General features: G+C 35.2%; 3 protein-coding genes across 5 annotated transcripts; all 3 read left to right on the forward strand.

Annotated features, from left to right (window-relative positions):
• The first annotated feature begins 223 nt into the window (after nt 1-223).
• On the forward strand, nt 224-4,641 carry LOC133861765 (protein phosphatase inhibitor 2). Of its 2 annotated transcripts, none has more exons than XM_062297568.1 (5): nt 224-321; nt 1,281-1,342; nt 3,039-3,157; nt 3,539-3,655; nt 4,111-4,641. In XM_062297568.1, the coding sequence occupies exons 2-5, from the start codon at nt 1,338-1,340 to the stop codon at nt 4,374-4,376; spliced, it is 507 nt and encodes a 168-aa protein (XP_062153552.1). In that variant the 5' UTR covers nt 224-321; nt 1,281-1,337; the 3' UTR covers nt 4,377-4,641. The 2 variants fall into 2 exon arrangements, with proteins under 2 accessions (XP_062153552.1, XP_062153551.1); XM_062297567.1 differs by having other exon boundaries at nt 225-321; nt 3,479-3,655.
• Nucleotides 4,642-10,044: 5,403 nt separating this feature from the next.
• On the forward strand, nt 10,045-10,817 carry LOC133860877 (uncharacterized). The gene has a single exon (XM_062296512.1). It carries the CDS (start codon nt 10,056-10,058, stop codon nt 10,704-10,706), a length of 651 nt encoding a protein of 216 aa, XP_062152496.1. The 5' UTR covers nt 10,045-10,055; the 3' UTR covers nt 10,707-10,817.
• Nucleotides 10,818-16,260: 5,443 nt separating this feature from the next.
• On the forward strand, nt 16,261-17,547 carry LOC133861459 (uncharacterized). 2 transcript variants are annotated; one of them, XM_062297253.1, is made up of 3 exons: nt 16,261-16,557; nt 16,850-16,944; nt 17,034-17,547. In XM_062297253.1, the coding sequence occupies exons 1-3, from the start codon at nt 16,353-16,355 to the stop codon at nt 17,079-17,081; spliced, it is 348 nt and encodes a 115-aa protein (XP_062153237.1). In that variant the 5' UTR covers nt 16,261-16,352; the 3' UTR covers nt 17,082-17,547. The 2 variants fall into 2 exon arrangements, with proteins under 2 accessions (XP_062153237.1, XP_062153238.1); XM_062297254.1 differs by having other exon boundaries at nt 16,853-16,944.
• Nucleotides 17,548-18,536: the final 989 nt, after the last annotated feature.

Raw genomic sequence — 18,536 nt, forward strand, 5'->3', positions numbered from 1 at the left:
AAATAAAAATAAAAATAAAAATAAAAATAAGCCATTTCGAAAAAACAACTCTACGCCGAAGAATAGTCAAACGAAAAACGGTTGTAGACTGTTAGCAACGCAATTGCACAACTATCCATTTTTAGATGACCAAAAAAAAAAAAAAAACTAATCCATTTTTAGGTCTTATCACAAAGTCAAACCGTCATTGCCAATTACGTCGAGGGGTAATTCTGGAAAGCAAAAAACCCAAAACTTAGCTAGAAAAAGGAGACGAACGATTTTCCATATTTCTTTTACGCTCTTCGAGTAACTCGCTCGCAAAATTTCATTCATTCACAGGTACAGAATAGACAAATCTCTCTAATTTTTTTTGTTTTTACTTTTTTTAGTCTTAAATTTTAGGATCGATTTGATTCCAGAAGAACCGAGAGAAAAGGAAAGAAACGAAAATTTGGATTCCTCTATAAAGATAAAGATTATAGTTGACCGATTTTACGATTGTTATTTTTTCATTTTCCCGCGTATTTTCTCGGCAACCAAACGGACTGTGAAGGATCTATATGGTCTTGGATATTTCCAAGGTCGTGAGCGATGGTCGATCTGTGGCTCCAATGTTTTCTTTTTATATATATATAGGTGGAATGCTGGATTTTTAGTTTGTGATTTTGGTCTTTGTTGTTTTAGAGATTCAATTGCTTGAAAATGGAATTGGATTTTGTACAATTTGATTGTGATTATAAATGAAATTATTGGTGTCTTATTACTTGATTATATATATTCTTGTTGTATTACGGGGGATTGGAGATGGGGATTCTAGTAGGGAAATTGGATTTCTTTGTTCTCAGTTTGTAAAAGCTATTCTTAGGTTTAGAATCTTTTCCAATTTTGTACATTGATGGAGTATTTTCAGGAAATAGTGTGTCGGCTTCAGATACAATGATAAGATTTACTTATGAATTCTTTTCGGTAAGCTAGATTCAATTGAGGATTTTCAGCTCACTGCTATGTTATACCTTACATGAAAAATTTATGCTGGGAGGTCATTTGGAAGGTGCATGTAATGGGATTACTTATATGTTGATTTTGCTACATTTATGGTTGTGATTTCCCGGTTGTGTGAATGGTTTAATAATACTTTTGTTTGTGTGTTGCTTCCACTTGCCATCGTGTGAATTTCCTTTCACCTCTTGCATATTCTAGTAGAGACCCATCAAGATTGACTGTAATATCTAACAAGTTCATTATTATGATGGTTGATGTCAAGAATCTAACTAGAAGTTTTGCAATTTGTTTTTCAGTGAAATAAAGTGATTGAGCTACTGTTTTGCATCTGAGGAGATCACCAGTGCAGCAAAATGAAGTAATTTACATAATTTGTTTATATTTCTTTATTAGAAGTTGTTTATGATTTGGTGTTTTCTAAAATATGGTATGCAACGATTTTGTTTTGGCCTTTTGACATAATTTTTTTAATAATAATAATAAATTGATAAATTAATTGTCTTCAGGAGTGAGTGTGTTCATTAGTTTGAATTATTTTGGGAAATCAGGTCACGGACCCCATGTGCTATTTGTCATTTTGACATTAAGACCTCAGTTTTTTATTTGATAGACTTGAGACCCAAGTTTAGGCCCATTTTAAATTCAAGACCTCTGTTAACATTTCGGTCAAATTGGTAACAAAAATGCATGTGAAAAGAATTATGTCCTTCAAATCAAATAACCAAAAAAAAGACAATTTTGCTCACTGTTAAAGGGGCAGCCGCGAGCCAGCACCTGTTAAGGGGGTGGCTGTGGAGCATTAGTGTCTTTTCACTTTTGTTTTTGTTACTAATTTAACGAAAATGCTGACAGAGATTGCAAATTTACAATATGCCTAAACTCAAGTCTCAAATCTATCAAATTGAAAATTGGGGTCTTAAAGTCAAAATGGACAAAAGCACATGGGGATCCTTACCTGATTTCCCAATTATTTACCCATAACATTGCTCATAAGTGTTGATCTTTGTTTTCTTTAGTTGTTAACATATGATGACAGGGTTGAAGTGGCTGTTAGAATCTGAATATTATGGGTGCTACAGATACTCAATAATTTAAAGCAAAATGCAGGGAAATCATAATGATTTTTTCATAAAAAGAGAGTTTAATTATGGTGGGATTTGAGATGGTAGATTTAACTGAAGTCAAGAGGTGTAATTTTTTGAGTACTAGATGTGGGAAAAGGTGATTCAGATGGTTTACTCCTGCAATGGAGACATATGATTTCAGCAATAAGGTTTGACTTGGTTGAAGCACAGGTGCTATCAGAACAAGTGGAATGCTAGACATTGTGTGGGTCAGGCTGGTGAAAAAGGCCTTTGATTTAGCAGATGTGACCCTAGGAAGATGACAATGGAAGAGTTATTTTGTTATCATCATAGAGTGTTTCTGGAAGTTGTAGATGTAATGCATGAACAAGTCTTATTACAATTGCTGAGAAGAGGAGTGGTGTAGTAATGCAATGTGGTGGGTGCTAGGGGAAAAGTACATGTTTAATATGTTTGAGTTCTCAAGGTGGAAGAAAATATTCACTGGCCATTTCAAAATCAGCTTAATAGTCCAAAGCAGCCTACCATAATTTTCTGGAGTCAGCTGAGATCCTTTTTGGGGTTTTCTCTTTGTCCATATCTTGCATTTGCCCTTGCTTCTATTAAGTTTTATGAATTTTTTGTTATAGATAACCTCAAGGGTTTGGCTCAAAAGGTAAGGGTTTTGGTCTTTATGGTAGTCCCATGAGGTCTAAGGTTTGACTTCCCTTGAGTGCAAACAATTATTTGGGGCCAGCTCACCAGCGAAGTCGGAGTATTACTCAATCCGTGTGAATGGGGCACTTTACACGGGTCCAAAGTTTACCTCACAGGAGTGGGTACACAAAGTGGCCCTGCCTTGGAGGGGCTCTTCGTCATAATAATAATAAAAAAGGAATTCTTTGTTATAGATTTGGTAACTGCTCTATTACAAATCTTATAATTCGATATATATTAACTTTAGCGTTTCTTTTCCCATTTGGATAACAGGGGGCGTGTAAGATGGAATGAGGCTAATCTGGGGGAAATTGAGGCGAATAAACCTGTGAGGCAGAAAATCACTGAACCCAAGACCCCATATCACCACATGATTGATGATGATGGTGATGGTGAGTCCACTTATATTTTGTTATCCCTTTCTGCAGATTCCTGTCAGTCTGAATTTCTATGCATATGCATTTACTTTAGGGGGAAAAGAATGATGCCGTATGGATGTATGTATACTCAAGTGTTCTTGAACTTTTCACTTTGAGCAGTACCATTCTTGTTGCCTAGCAAAAATACATAAAAAAAAAAAAAAAAAAAAAAAGGGTGTTAATCTTTTGCAGGGATAAGTCGTATTAAGTTCATGTATACTAGTATCTGAGATTTTGTGGCAGTTTATTCAATTTTCTAAAACAATGATCTCTGGATTGTGCTGAATAATGTAGGATCTTTGTCTCCTGTACGAGGTAGCTTTGATGAATGTGTCGGTGACATGATTCATGCAGAAGCAATACGAACTGCTTTGACTGATGTGGCTTCTTCAAGTAGAAAGGACAGCCAGAAATCAGGTGGCTGGACATCATCTGAGGATGAGGCAGATACCACGGAGCAGGACGATGAAGGTTTTTATTACATGCTTTGTGATTACATGCTTTGTGGTTTTCACCTTTTTATTCAGCCATTCTAACAATCTTCATTTTACATTTTTTATTTTATTTTTTAAAAGTTAGATCTATTTTACGTTTAGTTATCTAAATTGGATTACAATATTCAAGGTATTCCAAGGGAGCAGGTGCCATATGCTATGTGGTTTAGTGAAACATGGCCAAATAGATGGATTTAGTTGAAGTTGCACACGTTTTCATATAAAAGTACTCTATTATTATCAGCTTCTTCAATGATAACAGTTGGCTGATTCTGAAGGAGATAGAAAAAGATCATCATTTCATTTCCCTCCCCTGCTCCCCACTTTTCTTGTAATCCTTTTCTTAGTTTTGAATTGAATGGCTGGTGATGCATCCACCACTCCAAGTATGATGTATGCCCTCTGCTGTGCCTTTTTGTGGAAAATTTTCAGATTCTGAGAGCGACAGGAATGGAATGAGTTTTAGGGAGCACAGAAAAGCTCACTATGATGAATTTCTCAAAGTAAAAGAACTACGTCGGAAAGGTTCATTTCTTGAGGATGAAGTCAACGGGGGTGGTCACGGTGATATGGAAACGGATGGGAAATGTGATTCATCTTCATCACTAACTGCTGGTGTGAAGGAAATAGATATCGATGAAGAAGGTACTGCAATTTTGCTTCAAAAATCTTCTGCTCCTCCAACTAATGGAGCTTAGATCAAGCCAATCAAGGACTCAAAAAACTGACAATTGCTATTGCATGTTGTTGCAGTGTTGTGGTTTTTTGTCAAGTTTTTATATGACTGCTATGTTCAATGCTATTTGTGTATATATAATTTTCCGCTTTCGTTATGACATGATTAGGGGAGCATGTTCCTTGAATCATCCTAAGCTTTTTTACTCTGGAATTAGCAATTTTCATATTCCATATTAACATTTATCGAACTACATGGCCTCAAATATGATTTGGGCTTTTTGGTCAGTTTGAATTTTGTTTCAGTGGTGTCTCAATGGGCAGTGGTTCAAAGCCTCCTGGGATATTTTCACGGATTGCTTACAGATTGTTTCCAATGTAGTTGAACAAACGGGTTGTCTGTGGTTCATTTCTGTGTTTGTTTTTGCTTTATCGGCTAATCACTTCATTTGCAACACCAGCTTTTTTCACTACTAACAAGGTTGCGTATCTTGTGCTTTTTGAAGAGAAAAGATTTGGGGTTCCAACTCTGTAATGGGTTTTGATCGTCCTCTTGCTTGTGTTTCATATGCTTTTGGTGACCAGACGTCTCCGCATACCAAAACGGTGTTGGCTGCGAAAGTACGTACAGGTACAAAAGTTTGTGCTCCTCCCAGCCCAGAAAATTAACTGCTTCCTAGCCTGTTTGATTGTACCCAAGAATAGATGTACATATACAATAATGCATGCATCCAACAAAATGTTTAGGGCATCATTGTTTTTGTTTACATTACTGCAGCTCATGCCCTACCCTTAGGAGAGGTGCCTTTCTAACTATAATGGATCGGATCTTGTATATTTTTCGTGGGTGGCTTATTAAGGGTCTGTTTGGGTTTGCGATTTCAAAACGTGGAATTTTAAAATATACGATGTGAAACGCGATTTTTTTTTTTAAAACGCAATTAAACGTTTAGTAAAATTGTAGTTTGACCTCTAAAATTGTAATTTAGCCTTTAAAATTGTGCGCACTTTCAAACAAAATATTTTTTGTAGTTTAGTTTAAATCACACTTTTAGTCATGAAATTGCAACGTGAAACACACTCAAAGATAGGTTGACGAGTCATTATGAAAGAACATGAATTTTTTTTCTAGGCGCTAAGTTGCGGTGACAGTAAACCATTGGCATTAGCCACGAAAGGAGGGAAAACCAAAAGACAGAAATCGTTAGCTTGATTCAGTATGCTTGTGAATGCTTCTCTTTATGATTTAAAGCTCAAACATTATTTTCTCCTTCCTTTTGGGAGAGAGAGAGGGGCATTCTCATGGACCTTGTCATGAGTTCTCTTTGTTTTATTTTATTATAGATCATCATGTAGTGCATGATTAGATAATTTGGTTCTTTGATAAATCATTTTTGAGATCAATCCAGACGTACCAACACAAGCGACTGCCAACCAAACATATTTAATATTATTAAACAAATCAATTATTTGAAAATTGATTGGCTAAAATTGGTCTATATGGTTTAAAATTCTTTGGATGGTATAATTGGTATATAAACTAAAGGGAAAATACGCTGTAATTTCTTATAATTTACCTGATTTTGACTTTAAAACCTAGTTTCTAATTTTATAAATTTAAGACTTGAGTTTAAAATTATTTTAAAGCTGAGACTTTCGTCCATTTTTTTGTCAAATAAATAAATAAAAATGATTTGAAAAATATAATTATGTCCCACTAATAAAAAAAGAAAAGAAAAAGACTCAATCTACCAAACCCCAGTATATGGTTCAACCACCTCCATTGTTGTGGTTGAGTGAAAGTCCAACTAACACGGTTGGATTGTATCCAACCACCGTCATGGTTAGGTTACTCAATCACTGTGATTGGACATGTCTAACTAACACGATTGGATTGTATTCAACTACCGCCATGGTTAGGTTACCTAATCACTGTGATTGGACATGACCCAATTACTGAGAACTGGATATGATTCGACATGACACATCCTCTCTTTTTAAAAAAATAAAATAAAATTTTAAATTTTTATAAAGGGATAAACATAATTGTATTTTTATATTATTTCATAATTTATTTGACAAAAAATGAAAATTAAATTCTTAAAGTGAAAAATGGGCTAAAGCACAAAAGGATACATCATTTTTCTCTAAATAAGTAGGAGGTGACACTTTACCAACTGGGCCACTCGTTAAGTTGCTCATGACCTTATACAACAGAACCGATTCCATAGTTTTAGGCCTAATGTAATAAATTTAAGTGGGGTTTTCTTATATTTAAATATTATTAATATTACTTTTTTAGTTTTTTTTTTTTTTTTTAATTTAAAATCATTATTCTCGCTTTTGGCTCTTAATTTTATGATTTTTATTCAAACTACATAGAGAATTAATCTCAGCTGCGAGAGATTTAGTTCCAACTTGGATGACATATTTCGTGTTGAGCAATATATAATATATATATATATATATATATATATATTTTTTTTTATATAGAACTTAATTTGCACAAAACAAAATTTATTGTATTATAAATATTACTTTAATGAACAAACTTAACCGATATGTTGGTTTTAAGTTTAGGCGAAGGGATAAATACGCTTTGGCCAGGGTGGCACGCGACGACCCTTATTGGTCAGGGGTGGCTCTATGCCCTTTTATTTTTTATTTTTTTTATTTTTTTTCCTTTTATTTCTTTTTTAGAAAAAGAAATAATAATAATTTTTAAGTTTTATATATATATATTATTAAGAGTGATACGTGTCATAATTATATTGTACTGACATAGCACTCAATAAAATCTATCGAATGTTTTGATGAAATTTGACTGCATGGTCTAAATTATAATATATATATATATATATATATATATATATATATATATATATATATATATATATATAGAACTTAATTTGTAAAAAACAAAGTTTACTTTATCATAAAAATTACTTTAATGAACAAACTTAGCCAATATATTGGTTTTAAGTTTAGGCGAAGGCATGAATACACTTTGGCCAGGGTGGCACGCGGCGACCCTTATTAGTCAGGGGTGGCTCTACACCCTTTCTTTTTTTCCTTTTATTTCTTTTTTAGAAAACGAAATAATAATAATTTTTAAGTTTTTAATTTTTAGGTTATATATATATATTATTAAGAGTGATACGTGTCAACATTATATTGTACTGATATAGCACTCAACAGAATCTATCGAATGTTTTGACGAAATTTGACTGCATGGTCTAAATTATTATTTTGGCTTACCCCAATGAGTTGATGACCTTTGAATTATTTTTTATATCACAGGTTATGATTTGTAATTTAGGCCAATGATTGATTTTGCATTTATCCCAAAAATTTAATAAGATTATTTTATTTTTTTAAGATTAATCTTTTTTTACTAATTAACTATTACAAAGAACAATTTTGGTTTTTCAATAGTCAAAATAAGGGTATTTTTAGAACATTTTAGTTAAATTTGATTTTTCGTCCAACATAACAGTCAAGACTGGTAGGTCAGAGGAGCCGGCCCTAGAGAGAAAAAGAATAACCTAGCGGCTGAGTGTTAAGGGGGGAGAGGTTTCACACCTCCCTCCCCCGATGGTGTTTTCCTCCTCGCCCTTTTAGGGTTGGGAGAGGTTTTTTGTTCTTCCCTGACTAGATTCAGTGGAGATTTGGTGCCTTCTAGCCTTTAGGGCTGTGGAGTTTTGTTCTCCTGGGTTAGATATGGTGGTGGTTGATGTTCCCCGGCAAAAGACTTTATGGGATTTGGGTTGGGGAGCGACTTTCTGATATGTCTTTGGCGGAGTTTCTGACCTGATTTTTTCTTTGTTCTAGTTTCTTTCCTTGGTGTCAAATTTGCTCACTTCGGCTAGTTTTTTCAAGACGCACGCCTCTCCACGTTGGTTGACAGCTTCTTCCGGTCCAGTAGCCTCCAGCCACGGTCGTGCTAGTTCTTCACGCTCGGTGCGTGGCCTACACGCGCCAGGGAAGTCACCCCCTGGATCGGCGCGTGTGGGTCACGGCTTGTCTTCCAGGGCATGGCTGGTGGTTCCGAGGTTTTCCAGGGGACTTCCCCACGTCGGATCTCATTTTTGGCTTTTGTTTTGGGTTGTTTTTGTTGTTTTTTCTTTTCTTTTCACAGTTTGCTTCTATGATGCTTAAATGTTACTAGATTATTTGTTGGCTTATGTGTTAGATCTGTCCTCTTTTATTTGTTGATTATGCTTAAATGTAAAGAGTGGCTCAGTGCTGTCCCTGTAATGGTTATGTATTGCTTTGGTTGCTGTTTAAGTCAGATTTATTTGGCGTTTTGTCCTTGCCCTGGGGCTTTTTTCAGAAATATATGATAGCATATGCTATTTGTTCAAAAAAAAAAAGGCAGTCAAGACTGGTGGATGGGGCTAAGTTGTAACAAAATGGTAGTGTAAGGGACCGAAGTGTCACACCTGTAAGTTCATGGTACTAAAGAAAAAAATTGTTAGTTCAGGGGTCAAAGTATATTCATCCCTTAAGCGAAATTACGAGCTTAGTTCTTGCTTAAGGGGTGCCATTAATGTACTTTCTAGTTTTCTCTTTATTTCCCTCTAAAGTCAATATTTTGGGATTCAATTATTTGTAATTATTTTTTACCATAATTGAAACTTTATTAAAAAAGCATTGACTAACCTCTTTACCATAATTGGGGCCATTTTTTTTGTTTTTAATAAAACTTAATTATACTATTGCTATTTGGGGTCTTAGGCGACTGTCTAATTCGCCTAGGCAATGAGCTGACAGTGGATTGAGATTCGGTGCAATGCCTTTTAGAGTAATGATATGAAACATTTTTTTTTTTTCCTTTTTTTATCCTCTCAAAATTGACGTATCTTTTAAAATTACCAGATTTTGAATTAATCACTATTGGATTTTGATCCAATAATTATTTAAAACAAGAAGAAGAAGAAGAAGATGGGTTGGCTTTGGTGGTTGTTGGGGTGGCTTAACCACCCCCTTGGCCAAAGGGAGTAGTTCGGCTACCCCTAATAGTCATTTTGGGGCAACTAAACCACCCATGTGACCAAAAAGAGTGGTTTTATCATCCCCAATTTTCAGTTTAGCGTGGTCGAACTATCTCTTTTGGCCACACGAAGTAGTTCGACCACCGAATTGTCATCCAAGCCACTTTTTTATTTATTTATTTTATCATTATTACTCTCATGATTTGAGTCGTCCATTCAAAATGAACAATCCAAATAACAAAGTATTTCACTTGAAACAATAGGTATCGCATCGACTCTCGATCCCTATACAACAATAGCATAGTTAAATTTTTAGCATAAGAGATTTGCAAATTCACCATTAAATTTATGGGAATGACACCAAACACAGATTCAATGGTAAATTTACAAAAGAAATATACAATAAATGTGGAAGATAATGACACCAATCACATCTCAGTATACATAGAGAGATGTTATACATCCATTTCTTATCCATTTTTTACTTATCTCTTTTGTAAATATGTTATTGAATCAGTGTGACCACGTGTTAATTTCACGTAGTTCCACATATTCAATGATAAATTTACTATTTATTTTTTATATGAAGATAAACAAAAATAGACAAAAATATGAAAACCAATCATTCATCTTGTTTATGTACCCAGCCAAATCCTACTTGGCATTACCTAACCCATTGAAACTCCTTCGCACTCTCCCAGACCCGTTATGATAAAGATACAAATTACCAAAGCCCAGAGAGAGAGAGAGAGAGAGAGAGAGATTTCAATGGCCTCCCTTGCCACACAGATATGCTCAGACATATCCTCTATCTTCTCAAAACCCACCCATCCCCACCCACCCCCCTTGGACCTCTTGCTGACCGAGCTGACCACCATATCGGCCCAAAACGGACGGGTATTCCTCTACGGAGTGGGCCGAGAGGGCCTAATGCTCAAGGCCCTCTGCATGCGCCTGGCCCACTTGGGCCTCTCTACCCACTTCGTGTTCGACATGACAACTCCCCCAATCACCACCAACGACCTCCTCATCGCCTCCGCCGGCCCCGGCGGATTCTCCACAGTCGATGCCATATGCAACGTGGCACGATCCCACGGTGCTAGGGTTTTGTTGCTAACAGCTCAGCCGGAGACAGGTTCGTGCGTGAAGCATGCGAGTGTGATCTGTTACGTTCCGGCGCAAACTATGGCGGATGATGCGGATGAGGAAGGCGCGGTGAAATCTCGGCCGGTGCTTCCGATGGGGAGTTTGTATGAGGGGGCTTTGTTTGTGTTGTTTGAGATGGTGGTGTATAAATTGGGCGAGGTTTTGGGTGAGAGCCCTGACGCCGTCCGATCACGCCACACTAATCTGGAATGAGATTGGGTTTGTTTCCTTTTCTACCACTGCTACTGGGTACTGAATAAGAATAAATAATTGTTTAGAGGAATAGTAGACTTTTGTATATGAATAAAGGTGGATTTAACTCTCTGTTGTTGACTTGAACTCAAAGTAGCTTTCTCTTTTGTTTATTTACTTCCTTTTCTAATTGTTTTATGACCACAGGAATATCTTTCCTTGGCCTTATCCAAGTTGATATTGTTAATTTGGTTTTTTTTTTTTTGTGGTTTGAACTTCATCTAAATCACTCAAACTTGAGCATTTTCTTAGAATTGGATCTCAGACCCACACAAGTTTTTTTTTAAAAAAAAAATTAGATGTATACTTAATTTCCTTAGCTTTAAGCCTTGTTTGTTTAGATGGAAAATGTTTTTCCTCTTTTTAAGTGTTTGATATGAGTCATATGACCAAAAATATTGGTCAAATTGAGAATATTTTCTTATTTAACCAACGTAAAATGGTTTTTTTTTTTTTTTTTTTTTTCGTAAATTATTTTTTAAATTTGAGCTATTTCTCGACATATAGTGCCCGACTTCCTTATCTCTCTCTTGCAGTTTATTCTCTACCATTGACCGTCAAAGGGCTCTTTTGATCGTTGCCGAAGGTTGCCGTCCACAATCAAAGGTTGCCTTTGCGGCTAGTCATTGATATTATTGATTTTCTGTACGAGCTAAACGCCAAAAAATTGAAATCATTTTTCTGATTTTGCTGAAAATATTTTCTAACTGAAAACATTTTACGTTGAAACAAATAAAGCCTATGACTTTTATTATTGCCTTCTTTTTTTTTTTTTTATAGTAATTGGCTTATAATAGACTTGTTTGACAATGTTTTTGTGAAATTTTTTGTATTTTATGCAAAAAAAAAAAAAAAAAAAAAAAGGTGTAACAAATATATTTAAATATAAAAAACTCATAAAATATATCTTTAAATATAAACCTACTTTTATTTTTATACCAAGTCAAAATATTTTTCAACTAAAAAAACATTAAAGACAAAATATTTAGAGCAAAGGAGAGGGAAACGTAGGAGGTTGTTGACACAAAGCCTACTGCAAAGAGAGATTTGGCCCAAAGGTAGACCGTAGAGTTGTAGGGAAGGTAAGGGGCTTGAGCGCTGAATGGGTTTGGGCTGGACGGGCTACTTGAGAGGTATCATCAAAGCTTGAGGTCCCCTGCGATGTGTTACAGTAGGACGCATGTTAAATGAGCGGCGCTGAACATACATGCCGGCCTTGATGAACCAACAGCACCTATAAGTCGGCTGGAAACACCTACCAAAGAAAGGAAGAACAAATGAAAATAAAACATAGGCAATTACAACAGTAATCGGCCAAATTGAGTATTGGATGTTTAAATTTAATTTATTTAATTTTATTCTGAACATGAGCCAAACTCCAATTTACTAATGAACTGAATATTTTGTTCAAGCTCAATTCATTTATTTTTAAACGAATTCGAGCTCGTTCGCAAGCTGTTTAATTAATTTATCCATTCTTTATTTAAATTAAATATCATGATTGTTTACTTTTTTCGTAAATCTATACTAATCATTAGTTAATTAATTATTGTTAAGATCTTGTCATTATAGTTAATTAAATAAATTAATTTAAATCTTAATCAAGCTAATTTCGAGTCTATATGAATGTTTTATAGTATGTATATAAATTTACTATGCACACGCGCACGTGCAAGTACATACTCATATACACTCAAACACACATATATTTATTTCAAGACTCACAATCACGATAACCAAAGTTATGTCTATCATATTAGGAAGTTAATTCTATTTTATCTTTTAAAGTACTCAAGATATTCTTATTACAAAGTTAAAATAATACTATAAAATTAATAAAAATGGAGTTATATGAATTTATACGATTTGAGTCGAATTTATACGAGTTCAACTCGTTAATAAACGAGCCTAACAATCTATTCAATCTTTATTTGTTTAATAAATGAACCAATCCAGAGTTAAAACCAGACTTGTTCGCGAGTGATACTATTTATTTACAGTCATAGAGACAATACATGGTAGAATATATTTGTCGTCCAAAGATGACAAAAATAAGCATAATGGAGGTCGACGGTCGAGGTTGTTGGAAACCAACATGCATTACATACATGCATATTGAGCACAACATAAAATTACAAAATGAGTTTATACCACCATGTTGAGATAGCAGTTATGTCCATAATCCATTACCGGAGCAGGTGGCATGAGGATGAAAAATGCATCATAACAAAGCTCGATACTAGCCGGGACATGTCTGATCCAAACCACTCAGATAAAGTGTGCAAGCAAAGAGTTGTAAAATGAAATTCATTTTAGCATAAAAAACAGTCACGTGACCGGCGGCGGAGCCAACATTGACAACTTTGAAAGGTCAAATTGAAAAAATAAAATAAAATAAAATTAGGGGGCAAAATTAAAAAAATAAAAAAAATTAAGGGTAAAATTTTAAATTTGTTTGTTTTTTTTTAGAATTTTTTTTTTTTTTGGAAAAAAAATCTTGGGCCAGGCCCCCCTACCCCCCTGAACAGCCGCCCCTACACGTGACCACCTTTCCCGATAGAAGACCAGGGACGCATTGACAAGAAAAAACAACAGGTGGCGCCCCTTTCACACGCATGAACATCGAAAGAGGGAAAGATTTTGCACTGGCTCAACAAATGATGATCAATATTAACTCTTACCAATGAGGCATCAACCATAAACTAAGCCTATGAGTTATCTCATGGGGGAAGGAAATGAAGTCAAGGTTCGAAAGGTATGAATGTGGTCTAACATTTCTGTCTTTGACTCTTGACACAATATTTATGAAGCCTGACATGGAGGTGGTATGCAACAAGTTTGGTTAAACTTCTTTCATGTAATTTCAACCGTTAATGCACTTTAGGAGTCTATACCCTCTTTTGAGAAGTAAAGACTGCGTGAGAAACCAACAAAAGTCTTATTCCTCACGTACCCATCTAATAACCCATTCCTCAAGGTGAAAAATGTGATCTCGCATAATTCTTTTCTCTACTTTTCTTTTGCATTCCTTTTTGGAAGGGAATATAAATCACAAAGGGTACATTACCCAAGTCAAAGGGAAGGATAATACAAATCAACGGGAGACACCCACCATAACACAAAATCACAAAGGAAAAAAAAAAAGAAGAAAACTCCATTCCTTCGAGTAATGTTTATTGTACAACTCTTACATAACTTTTGCATAACTCTAATTACTTTTTTTTTATTTTTTTTTTATTTTTTTTTATTATGATCAACCATTGGATTTGTTTTTTGTACATGTGGGTCCTAAATATTTAATGGTTGATCTTAAAAAAAAAATAGTTAGAGTTGTACAAAAATTGTGTAAGGATTGTACAAGAAACATTATTCTTTCTTAAGAAAATTAGGAATATCATTTTTGGTTGTTTATTATATGCATATTCTCTTTTTATTTGTCTAATTAACTTGTAATATTTGTTTTTTTATTGGTTAAGCAAAAGCTTGATACTACCTTTGTACGGATTAGGATCCTCTCAAATTTCTTAAACATTTGAGATTTTTAAATTGTTAAATTCTAATCATACTTTATATTTGACGATTCATAATATATCAACTGTCCATCAATAAAATACTTTGACATTTATTTTGCGTGGACAATTAGTACATTATGAGCCGTTAGATTTAAAATATGACTAAAATTTAACGATCTGAAAATTTGAAATGTTAAAAAAGTTTGAGGGATCGTAATCCACTTTGTACGGATAGCTGGGAAAAAGTTTATGTGGGTCAATTCAGAGTTTGGGAAAGGCTTGGAGTTGGGGCCCGGGGGGTGTGTTACTGTATAGGGGTAGATAAGTCATTCGGCACCACCCCTTGAAGTTTCGTCTTCTTTCGGCTCTCAAACCATAGTTTGTATGGGTCAGGTACAGACGCATCAAGCATGGGGTCGGTGTGTGTGATTAGTGGCAGATTCCGCATCTCTCCCTTTGTTGTTTAGTCTACTTTGGGTCCCACCCACAGCCACAGGCCACAGGCCACAGGCCACAGCAGCAACTCCTACTCATGACTCGCACCGTACCTAATCATTCCCCAACGAATGACAAAGTCCAAACAGATATTTCCCAAGCCCCACTTTTGGTCCACAAGCAGCCCTCGCCTTTGGAGCTGCTTCTACTGTAGCGGCAGCTCCAGTCTGGAAACAGACCGCCAAATTCCGGACGGCCAGTAAATTGAATCGAAAACATTTCTGTCGACTTTGACCGCCTCAAGGACAATTTCGTGAATATGACTCAACTACGAGGTCCTAAACATTAGGGGCGAAGAAAAAAATCAAACTCAACACAACGGGAATACTGGACAACGGTCAGCATCTCATGAACCCCCCACCCCCCTTCAGATATTTTGATATTATTTTTATTTTCTTTTATTCTAGGAAAGGATACTTTATCCCCATTCCCCACCCAAAATAAATATCTTCTAGTTCTCAATCTTCTTTGTAAAGCTATCCAGATATTTTTACCCAACATGATTCATTCCACCATAACCGCTCGTCTACATTAAAACTTTGGTACTCGCGCTCTTTCACATAATCAACCACGTGATCGTTTTGTCATCAATATAAAAAGAACAAAAAATCGAATTTGTAAAATAGAGCGTTAATTAATGGAACACATTTGGGTGAGGATATAAATTATTTGTAAAAAATTTTATATAATTCACATATAAAAATGACATGTGTCTCTTGTCATGTGAGAAATACATGTTGTTTTAATAATATGTGCTTCTTACATGTTTAAAAGGTACATGTCACTTTTATATGTAGATTATTTGAAATTTCTTACAAACCGATTTGTAAATTTTTTTTGTCTTTTTGGTTATTAAACTCGAGGAACCAACTCACATCTTATATGTAAAAACATGTAAGAATGACTAAAAACATGCGCTAGAAATGAAATTATAAAAGATTTGAAAGAAATATTTATGTTAAATTTGATATGTAATTACTTTTAAGTTGTCGGCAATTTTCAACGGGAAATTAGTGAATTTTAGTTGAAGAATATATATGACATGTTTAATTAAAAATGATTGAATTTTGGTTGATCTATATAGTCTTATACACATGTATTAATATGACTCGAACCCAACACAAAAAATTAAAATCGGTAATTTTTTACACAATATGCAAACCCACGAACTCAATAATAAATTAGCGGGTTAGGATTGAGGGGTCTGACTTATTTAATTAAATAGATAGAGTTAGGATTAATCTATATAGACTTATATTCATGCCTCAATACGACCTAAACTCAAAACTCAAACGCGAATTGTCCTCCGTATTATTTTACCAATTTATTTTGATTTTTAATAATAGAAAAAAAAAAATGAAAGGAAAAGACAATTAAATGAAACACGTGTTCCACAATGGTGGCGAGTATGTGCGTCCAATACTCTCCACTCAACTACCCCTTCCAGCTCTTAAAGAAGGAAAGCTACCCTAGCGCGAAGTACTCTATATAAAATCCACGAAAGCCTACGACACTTTCTGCGAAAAATTTACAATACAACTCAGATCAGAACGACCGGGCTGTTTCTCGGCGACATCAAATTAAGGTGGTTTCCGGTGCCATGGAGTCTTGTGCAGCAGCCCATCAAACAGGGTCATGGACCAACGAGAAGCACGTACACTTCTTGAACTCCATGGAGGCCTCGTTCGTGCGTGCAATGTTTGAAAACAACACCGGGATTCACCGTCTGGACCGTTACTTACCGGACAGCTCGGAGTCAACCCTAGACTTGAAGGCACGGAGAAGAGAAAAGCATGCCTCCCCCGGTAAGTATGATTAGTTATCTGATCTCTCATTGTTTTGTTTGCGCCGGTGGTGCAAGTGGCGCATGTTAGCAAAGCCGAAACTCTTCCTGTAAAGCCTTGTCTGGGTGCACATTTTGAGTTAAATGTATTAATTCTTCGTGCAAACACAGCCTAGAGCCTAGAGAAATTCCGAATATGCCTCAAGATATTTGTGAGATTATAATTAATTATCACCCTTTTTTCCTTTTTTGCGCATGTACCTTTTGAATTCTTTTGAGCTGAGCATCTAAATTTCTTCGTTTTGGGTTTGAAGCAGGAAGCGGTAGAGGCAGAATGGACGGTAGGGCTGACAAGAGAGCAAGGAGGAGAGTATCATCTCACCCGTGGAATCCTCCATCACAAGATCAGGTTAGCTAGTTGCTAATTGATCTCTAGCTTGGTTGATCGGGGTTAATTGATCTTAATCATATAGATTAAAGGATTATATGTCCCCGCAGGTGGTTCCACAGGTTGAAAGTAAAACAGGCAGTGATCATAAAGATTAGAGTCGATCGAGAGAGAGACCCCTCTAACGTACCAGCTTGGCACCCTGTCAGCTGAGAAAGATTCTTTCAATATCAAATTTTCTTTTTAATTTGAAATTCTGGTTTTTAATTTTGTAACAATATGGATGTGGTGATTTGTGGGAGATGGGCCAGATGGCCATTGGCCGTGTTGAATTTGGATGTGCTCCATTTGAAAGGGAGAGGATTCTAATTATTTAATGTAAAAGTGAGTGAGGGTGTAGTTATCTTTATATAAGAAAACAAGTATTCTCTCACCATTTCAGGGGATCCTTGTCCAGCTGTGTTGGTGTAGTTTTGGAAAAGATTGTTCTGGATGACCAAATTGGCCTTTGTATTTTTACGAGTATTTTAGTAGAGAGGTTTGATAGGTGTTATACTAATTTTGTATGCTTCTAGTTCTAAACCAATGAAGAATACAAAAATAATGTGACAAATATTGCTCTCATTTGTTATTCCTAATTATGTTTCTTTTTATCTTAAGCTTGCTTTAAAGATAATTTAATTTAGTAGGCTAGATATTTTGTTTAGGAGAGATTGAAACGTAAGATATTTGTAGTCGGAGATGAGTTTCATTATTGTGTATGTCCGGTGCATGGTATGGTACATATGGGCAAAGATTGTGCAAAGGACATAAACTCATAAAGGAGATATCAGGATCCCCTCAAATTTTTTAAATATTTGAGATTCTTAAATTGTTAAATCATAACCAGCTTTATATCCAACGATTTACAATATGCCAACTGTCCACATAAAATAAATGTTAAAGCATTTATTGATAGAACTTTTTGCTGATATCATTTATTTCATATAGACAATTGGCACATTATGAACTGTTAGATGTAAAGTATGACTAGGATTTAACAATTTGAGAATCTGAAATGTTTAAAAAATTTGAAGGGATCATAATTCATAAAGGAGAGGTGTAGACAAGGACACGCTGAGCTGGTCTTAGTCACTTCAAATTTCAATTCAATGCAACTTTATTTGTTTCAACTTTTGAATCTTATCTCTCGGGAATGAGGGATTATTTTATTTTATTTTATTTTTTCGTACAAATTTGTAATATCTTGGCTAAATGGATGTAATGGAGAGAAATGAATAGATTCTGCACTCTAAAGTTTAAAGCCATCCTTCCTACAAGTCAAATTCCAAACCTTCATCACCATTGGCAGTGATTCAGTGATTTCAAGAGAATTTTTATGTGGTTAGGCAATCTTGAGAGAGTTTAATCTTGTAACGGGAACCATTTATTTTTTATTAGTGTTAACCATTTTGGATTTTATTAATGTCTTGGTGAAAGTGGGTCAGACTACGACTCAATTGTTCTTGAGAGAGCGCATCCGGTTTTTCGCTCGTACGTCTAAGCTTCTCTTGAAACAAATAATGGAGATAGAGTAGCCACCGTTGATAACCTCCTCCTATCCTTTTAATTTT

The sequence above is a fragment of the Alnus glutinosa genome, chromosome 2 (genome assembly GCF_958979055.1).
Source record: "Alnus glutinosa chromosome 2, dhAlnGlut1.1, whole genome shotgun sequence".
Taxonomy (NCBI): Eukaryota; Viridiplantae; Streptophyta; class Magnoliopsida; order Fagales; family Betulaceae; genus Alnus; species Alnus glutinosa.